The 8,623-nt window shown below is 63.6% G+C and overlaps 1 protein-coding gene across 1 annotated transcript in view; it reads right to left on the bottom strand.

The window, feature by feature from the left end:
* Positions 1 to 1,972: 1,972 nt before the first annotated feature.
* The window catches only part of ITPKB (inositol-trisphosphate 3-kinase B), a 119,634-nt gene continuing 112,983 nt past the window's right edge, over positions 1,973 to 8,623 (bottom strand). Inside the window, 5 exon segments of the mRNA XM_077779917.1 lie at positions 1,973 to 2,077; positions 2,336 to 2,428; positions 4,444 to 4,662; positions 6,312 to 6,383; positions 7,005 to 7,106. Coding sequence (XP_077636043.1) covers positions 1,973 to 2,077; positions 2,336 to 2,428; positions 4,444 to 4,662; positions 6,312 to 6,383; positions 7,005 to 7,106 — 591 coding nt within the window.

The raw sequence follows: 8,623 nt of genomic DNA, 5'->3' as shown, positions 1-8,623 counted from the left end.
ACGCTGAGGGCCGTGCTTGGGATCAATGTCTCCAGCGCCTGGTCAGCTTTAGAGGCCCTGAAGCCTGGACTCACGGCTTGGCCCCAGTCTGTCCCCTAAATTCTGTGATGGAGCCACACGCCCGGTGAACCCCGCCTCCGGGAAGGCAGACTCACTTGTGCTGCGTCATGGAAAGAGCTGGCACTGTGTTTCAGAGCCTGGGTCTGAGTCGCTCACCAGCTGTGTGATCTTAAATCAGCCACTCACCCTCTCTGTGCCTCTGTGTTCTCACTGCAAAATGGGATGAACAGAGCTCATCCCACAGAGTTTTTATAAGGATTGTTCCAGTTAGTCCTAAACCACCTTGCATGGCGCCTGGCAGGTAGTCACACATCCTCAGTGGCCCCTGTTCCTCCGAGGAAGGGACTGGAGGACTTTTCTGTAAAGGGACAGATAGTAAACAGGCTTTGCAGCCACTGCAGCACAGAGGAAAAGCTTGTGATTGCAGGAGGGACGGCCTCAGGCGGCACAGGACCCAGGGGCCAGGGAGCCCACGCCACCCGTGAGTCACTCTCTCGACAAAGGAGGAACGTCCAACCATGCACCCAATGGCTGCGGTCCCCAAGGGCGCTCGGGGACCCACCAGCTAGCGTCCGCTAAGCACAGGTCCCATGCCTGGCGCCGCTGGGGGCGGGGGTGGGAAGAAACCACAATTGACAGAGTCCAGCCCCCGTCTTCGAGGTGACCTCCCGGCGGAGGAGACAGGGCCGAAATCCTAACCCTAAATCCCACAGGTGGCTGCGAACAGGGTCGCGGGAGACTCGCTCACCCAGGGTCCACACACCTTTCCGAGGCGGTGACGCTGGGGCCCACACTTAGCTGCCGGCTCTTGTGCGCAGATTCTCCAGGAAGCGGCCTGAAGGGACGCTGATTTCCTACTGTTCTGTGAGGTGGTGCAGCCCTGGCCAGAAGCAGGGGGGGTGGGGGCGAGGCCAGGGAGCACAGGCCCCGTGCTCCCAGCCAGGAACCCAGGGCACAGGCAGGACGAGGCTCTCCGCCACAGACGCTCCGCTGGGAGGAAGACAGCATTGGGTCTGAAACCAGGGTCAAAGCCTGGTTCGGGATCTCTGCTCCCCATTTATTTCCCAGGTTGCGTTGTTTGATCCAAGCCTCACCTTGCCCATCTGTAAAACGGACACCGCAGAGCCCTATTTGCGGAGGCGTCTGGGGTAAATGGGGGGGGGGGCGCACGGAGACGGGCGGCCAGCACCTGACCTTGCACAGAGCTGGGCTCCGTAGGTGATGACTTCACAGCGCTACCCCAGTCGCGGGGGGCGGGACAAGCACTTGGAGGCCGTTCTACACCCTGAGCTGCTATGTAAACATTTTGTGAAGAAGGTTGAAAGGCTTAGCCGTTTTTATTTTTTCAATGTTTGTTTATTTTTTAGAGAGAGAGAGAGGCAGAAAGAGAGGGACAGAGAATCGGAAGCAGGCTCCAGGCTCTGAGCTGTCAGCACAGAACCCGACGTGGGGCTTGAACTCACGAACTGAGAGATTGTGACCTGAGCTGCCGAAGTCAGATGCTTCACTGACGGAGCCCCCCCAGGCGCCCCTCAAAGGCCTCATTTTGAAAGGTGGCTTAAATCCTTTGCAGATTGAAACAGAATCCGATCTGACCCCCACTCCCAGGGACCCTCAGGCCCCAGTATTACCCGCCCCCCAATCTCCGAAGAGCACCAGCACCGTCCACGCCGAGGCGGAAGGACCACACGGCAGACGGCACCGTGGTCTCCAGGGCCTTTATTCAGGAAGGTACAGGCATTGCGGTCTGTTCGACAGGCACTGTGCGGGGGGAGAGGGGGGGTGTCTGTAACAGTTCAGTTTCCTCCAAGGTGTGGCGGCGAAAGGGGTGCAGAGAGAAGGGGAGCCCTGTGGGGAAGAAAGGCACTGGTGGAGGGCTGACACCCCGCCCCTCCCCAAGCCCTGGGCTGGGTTATGTACACACGGCGGCGTGGACTGGGCGCAGGAGAAACTCAAAAGCTAGATCCAGCTCCCAGAGGAAAGAGTCCGCGGGCGGGGGCAGTGCCGTGTCCAGGCTCTTTCCGCCAAGCGGGAAAGGGAATCCAGGAAGAAGGCACAACTTTAAAGGGCGAACACGATCCAGCCTCCCATTCTTAGTGTTTTGTGCGATTAAAAAACCAGAAAAAATAAATATAACTTAAAAACGTCTTACAGGACGTGAAAGGCAAGTCAGTGGGCAAGCAGTCGAGAAACTTCTCCTTGAACGCTAAGCACACGGAACACCGAGGAGCCCCGGGGGTGCGGCTGGGACCGGGCGGGAAGGTGGCCTGCTCACCCGCGCACAGGTGCGCATGGCTTGTCCCACCTGCACCGCCAGGACCTGAGGAGTCCCTCGCAAGGCTTCTGGGAAATTCCATCCGGGATCCATCTACCCCTCCAGGACAGGGGGAGGCAGAGAAGAAGGGGGGAAAGGCTGACAGTTTAGGTGTGGAGAGGAGAGCCAGAGAGTAAATACAACCCCCCCCCCCAACCCCTAAGGAAGAGAATAACCGTAAAAAAAAAAAATGCCCCTTTATACCACTTTCACGGACAGAATGTAACCCAACGTGCAGCCAGTAAGAGGCGCCGTGGACCTCCGCTAATAAACACATCGTTTTGCCGTTTAGCACATTTGTTTGCAAACATCTGGTGCCTATTTAAAGTGCTTGGAAAATTTGTTCTCTTAGTAGGTCAAGCTGGTCCCCTGCACTTTTTTGTTCAGAGCGTTCCTTCAGCAGACTGTCCTCATGGATAAGCGAGGGCGACCTGTGGTCAGTCCCCAGTGCTGGGACCCGGACGTCCGATTTAGCGGCGTCCCTGTCCCCTCCCCGCGGACTGCGATGCACAGCCCGCCGGGTCCCTTCTGGGCCACAAGTGACTCCATCTCGGGCCACCCAGAGCTGGCCTTGGTGCTCCCGCCTTTACAGGGTCATGTGCTGTCACGAGCTCTCACGCTAGGCCGGGAGGAGGGGCGACCCTTAGCGAGCCCCACACACAAGCTCCCTCTGTTTTGGAACATGAGCCAGGAAGTTTCAAAGTGATTTCCTTTCCTAAAATCTGTACTTAGACATCCTCGTGGGCCCTACCCTCCGCCCCCACCAACTGTCACTCACCCAGCACAAAAGGGGAAACGCTGGTGTCACTTGATGAGGTCAAAGGTCCCCCGAGTCCCTAGGGTGATGGGGGGGGATCCCCACAGGGCCCTGTCTCTTGGATCGGCCCCTCTGGGCTTGTGCTCCTGGGTACCCGGACCCCACCACGTCCCGGAATCAGCGGTCTGCGAGGGACCGGCCCCGGTGCCCTGCGCCCGGTCACAGCTCAGCCCTGGGCACCCCTGCACCTCTAACAGCTGCAAATGGCCACAGGGCCGAGAGGTTGGTTCTTAAAAAGTTAGGCCGATTTCACATTCTTCTCCACAACACATACTTAACTGGCTTTAAAATTAGGATACGGCTTAATTTGTTTCCCAGTCATCTTCAAGCACCTCGGAGACCCCGGGAAGGGCTGCCCGGAGCACCCCGTCTCCACGGCCGGCACCCACCACCTATTCTGGGAGCCGCACACACATCCAGGGTATATGGGTCTAAGCCCCTTCGGCTGTAAGAAGTTACTTCAGGGGGGCAAAGTGAGGCCTTTAAAATCTGCCTCTTCCCTGCCCAGCGCTGCCCCAAGCCTGCTGCGGACGTGACCTCGTGAAAGAGGCCCGGGGGTGCACCAGGATGTGGGGTGGGGTGAAGCGACCGAGGGGGGGGTGTGCGCTCAGATTCCTTGTGTCTCTCTGCGGGCCGGCTGTGCCCCTGGTCGCAGCCAGGCGGGGAGCTGGAGGCACAGCCGGTTCTGAGGGTTGGGCGACCTCCCCGGAAGGTCAGGTTTGCAGAGCACCCCTCTGAGTTCCTGGGTGATAATCAAGGACAAGGGCTCCTGCCCGCCCCCTCCGGGGAAGGTCCAGGGCTGAGCGCACAGCCAGCCGACTCCGCGGGCTCCCGGGCCGGACCCCCTGGCGGGTCTGGATACCAGAGGGTGGGGTCCCTGCTCAGCACGCGCCCACGGGAGGCCCTGGGCTGCTAGGCGGCGAGTGCTTTGCTCGTGGCCCACATGCACTTGCCAGTGGTTTTGTGCCCCAACTAGGAGAAGCACCTGCTGAAAGGGAGCCCCCAGGCTGGGGGGGGTGGCGCTGAAATGGGCTGAGCCCCGCGGCCGCCCTAATGGCAGCGGCCACCAGGGGGCAGTACGCACCCGCTGGAAGGCTGGGGCCGGCTCCTGGGTTAGGGACCTCCCTGCCACCTGAGCCTGGCCCCCTCCCCTCCAGGCGGCCCAGCTGCCCCCCTCCTCCCCGGCATCCCTCTTCTGCTTGCAGATCCCGTTTATAAAGAGAAGCGGAAACCCCAGCTCCAATCCCGTCACGAGGAAAAGAGCCAGAGACCCCCCTCTCCTGTCNGTCAGGATGTCGATGAGGTTGTTCAGGCCCGAGAGGTAGCCGTCCTCTCGGTTGCCCTCCTGCCAGGGCACGTCGTGCCGCAGCGTCTGGCCCTCGGGCAGCGGCGTGGTTTTCCCGAAGTCGATCATCCACACCTTGGCCTGCTCCTTCTGGTCGTGGATGAAGAGGAGCGAGCTGCCAATGACCTGGAGGGGAGCGGGCGGCTGAGGAGGGGGGCTGCGAAGGCACACCCCTGGCCCCCAGCTCCGGCGGCACCCTCCCCTCTATTTCAGGCCACGGCTAAATCTCCCGGCCCGGCCCTCCCCGACTCCCCCCTACACGCCCCGACTTCTCCTGTCCAGGGCACCGCACTGCACCCATGGGGCAGAGAAAAGGACCTGCCCAAATGGGCACACGGCACCCCGGGGGGAGGGGGGCGGGGAGGTCCAGACCGGCCTCATTCCCCCAGACCCTGAGGGGCCGCCGGCTCGGTCCCTGTCCCGCTCGCCCCCAGGGAGCCCTCCCCGCTCCGGGCCAGGTCAGCGCGACTGCGTGGGGGTGAGGCGCTTTCCCAGACGTGAACACATCCCCTGAACCCTCCCCCGGAGCACCATGTGGGGCCAGAGGAGAAAGGGGGTACGGAGAGAGGGTGTGGGGTCTTTCTAAGCTCCCAGGGCCCTGGGCAGGACAGGGAAGTCCCTGGAAATTACTCCTTGGAAATGCGGAGCCCCCCACAGGGGCTCCCTCTTCCCAGACGGAAAATACCAGAAGCCCCAGCTAATCTGGCCTCTTTCTAGACCTGAAGCTTCCGAATGAGACTCTGGAGAGAGGAGCGCGAACACAATTTTTCAGAAACAGCAGCAAGGGTGCAGGCGAAGAGAGGACAAACGTGTGAGACGAGGTCGGGGCGCTGAGAGGGGTGAAGGGGTCCCTCGGCCCCGCGTGGCAGGTCCTGGGGCTCGAGGCCCCCAGCCCTTCCAGGCTTGGCCTGTGAGGTCGGGCCCACACCCCCATCCTCTGGAGCAGGGAGGCAGGGGGGAAGGGAGGAGGCTGCACAAAGCCCTTTTATCAAGCTGAGAATACAGAGGCCCTGCGACCCGGGAGGGAGGGGGAGGAAGGAACCCCCCGAGAGGCTTGGGCACAGCTGCTCAGGGCCGAGACCACCCGGTCTGCCCTCTGGGCACTGCAGGCCCTCCTCATGGGCAGTCCTGGGGTCCAAGCCGCCACATATGGTGGGACAGGTGCACCCTGGCCAAGCGGCAAGTCGGGGATACAATCTGAGAGCAAGCTGGGCAGGCTGCCTGGAGGAAGGGCCAGTCGTGTCACCCGCACAAAGATGTTGCAAGGCTTCGCAGGGCCAGGACCCCTCCCTCGGGGAAGCTCCTCTGCCCAGAGTCCCAGACCACCTGTCTGTTCCTCCCACCGCACCCCCTGCTGGACCCCCGGTCCTCTCTGCGGTCAGGGCTCGGGCCGAGGCTCTTTCCATATAAGACCCGAGAGGCGCTGCTTTCTGGAGCTTCAGGCCTGCGGGGAGGGGGGTGTCTTCCCTCCCCCCTTCAGGCTGAGCTCTGAAGTCCCTGGGGTCCTAGGCTGAGGGCCACAGCCCTCAGGCAGGACAGTCCCTCGTGCTCAGGAGGCCAGGCAGCCCGGTGCAGGTGCATTACGATGCGCCCCCTGCGGGTAGCGAGGGACCCGATGGGGGGAGGCTGCCTCTGGCTGCATCGTCCTCAAAACTGCCCCTCGGGCTTCCAGAACAGGCAGGTCTACCGGCGTGGGGGGCGGGCAGGCCCGAGGGTCCCGGCTGACCGCACAGAGCGCGGCTCTCTGCCCAAGAGGGGAGACGCCCAGTATGTACCTCGTGGCATTTGAAGAAGGGAGAAACTTCCAGGGTGGCCCGGATGTCCTTCAGCCGGTCCCGGTAGGCGATCTGGCAACAGAACACGGGCAGAGCGTGAAGCGCTTGGGGAGGAGGCGGCCTTCAAGCCCCGTGCGGCCCACTGGGATCTCCAGCATCAGGGCCGAGGGGGCGCACGTCCTGGTCACTTAGCCCAACCTCCTCATCTGGAGCTGAAGGAGCAGAGGCCCCAGACACGGCCTTGCGCACCCACACTCCTTCGATGGCGGGAGGCGCCGGGGGGCAGCCCCTCAGAGCTCCCTCCGGGGGCGGGAATCTGCGTGGGAGGCCGGCTCTGTCCCTTCCTGTGTCCTTGACCTCTCAGCTCCTCACCTGGAGAGCGGGGACAAGCGGCTGCCCGCGGACTGACGAGCACACCAGTCTCCGTGGGCAGCGAGGCTACAGGAATCCACCCACCGTCCCTCTTGTGAGAGGGACCCGTCCTCGGGGCTGGGAGGCGGGCGGCGAGGGACAGGCCACCCCACCGAGGGTCCCCATCTATCCTCCCAAGAGGCCGGCAGCCAAGTCACCTCCCTCTTCACCTTCCGGGCCGAAGCCGGGGGCCGCTGTTTCCCGTGCGGGCGGCGCGGCCCGGGGCTGGACCAGGGTGTCTGGAGAGCACGGGGGTCCCCGCGCGGCCCGCCCCTCACTCACCAAGATGTTGCGGTTTCCTTTAGTGAATTCTCTGAAGGCCTCAGTGACCTGCTCCTTCGTTTTGGTCTTCTTGAAGTCTCGGTTCACGGAGCCGTCTTCTTTCTGAGAACGACAAGCGCCCCGGAGGGGTCAGGCTCGACGGCGCCCCCCGCCCGCCCGGCCCTGCAAGGCAGCCAGCAGCTGAGGGCGGGTAGCCGGGCGGCACCACAGAGGGCAGCCTGTCCTCGGCCCCGACCCACAACAGGGAGGGTGGCATCAGCATCCCAGGCAGCGGAGGACCGTCAGGGAGGGGAGGGGAGTGGAGGCCGGGACCGGAGCAGGGGCTGCGGGGGGCAGGGGCTGAGGAGACGGGCGTGGCTCCGCTTCGTCAGGCGGGCCCTGGGAACCCGAGTGCCCACCGGTCCCAGCCGTCCGGGGGCGCCCTCCCTCGCCAGACAGGAGAGAGGTGCTCCCCACCCCACGTCCCACGAGGCTCCCTTTGTAATTTAAGGTCTGTTATCGCAGGGTCTGGAGGCCGAGGTGTGAAGCAGCCCGCCGGCCTCTGCTCCCTGGCCCGCCTGACGCGAGAGACGACGCATCGTCTCAGCCTGGCGCCGGGTCTGTTCCAGGCTGTTCCTGGGAAGCACGAGGAACTCAGCTCCCCCGTGAGGAGATCTGTTGTTAATTCAGGACAAAGGGCGAGAAAGCAGGGGTCCGTCAGGAGCCCCCAAACTTGGGTCTGTGCACCAGCAGGCTGGAGACGAGGTAAGGCAACGTGGCCGCCTCTGAGAGGTCAGGCAGGCCCTGGGGCGGAGGGGGGCTCCCTTCGTGGGGCGTTCCCTGGAGCGGGGGGGTGCGCGGGGGAGACGGGCAGCCAGACGACGAACAGAGGCCAGGACCCCAGCTGGAGAGGGAGGCGTAAGGGAAAAGTGGACCGTTCCAGAAACATAAAGGAAAATGGCCATTACGGGGAAAGGAAGCATACAGTTGCGACCAGTAGAAGGGCTGGATGCAAAAAAGGAAGAAAAACTGGTATCAGAAGACAGGGGAGGGGCACGTGGCTCCTCAGCCCAGAGCTCGCAAAGCAGGGGTGGGGTCGGGGGGGGACTGCCGGACACTAGGGCCCGGCAGGAGGGCCTGGAGTGAGCAGGGACGGAACCCCGAGGAGGAGGCAGGGCCCGCTCGCCCGGGTGAAGGGAGAGCCTGCACCTGCTCGTCAGATCCAGGGCAGGCGGCGGGGGTGGCCTGGGGGCCAGGGTGGCCTCCGTGCTGCCTGACCAGGGACACTCGGCACACGGAGGAGGGACAGTCCAGCTGCCCGGGCAGATGGAGGGTCACGGCTGGGAAGTGCCCGTGGCCAGCACGCCCCTGCCCCCTGCCCCCTGCCTCTCACTGCCCGTCCCCGGTTCTCAGGCAGAGAGAGCGGGCTCTCCGCACTGGCACGCGACGTGCTGGCTCCCACGTGGGCTCGCAGTCAGTGCTGGAGGTCGGGGCTAAGCGGGGAGTCCTTGGCAGAGGGCGGACCCAGAAGCCACCCCGCTCCAGAGCCCCGGCCCTGCCTGAGGCGCGGGCCGATTTCCACAGACACCCGGGGCCGGTGAGGAAGGAGGCTCTCAGCCTCGGAAGGAGGCTCGCGGCTC

This window comes from Crocuta crocuta, unplaced genomic scaffold, assembly GCF_008692635.1.
Source record: "Crocuta crocuta isolate KB4526 unplaced genomic scaffold, BGI_CrCroc_1.0 scaffold322, whole genome shotgun sequence".
NCBI lineage: Eukaryota > Metazoa > Chordata > Mammalia > Carnivora > Hyaenidae > Crocuta > Crocuta crocuta.
The sequence above is the reverse complement of the archived record's forward strand: the minus strand, read 5'-3'. Positions and strand labels throughout refer to the sequence as shown.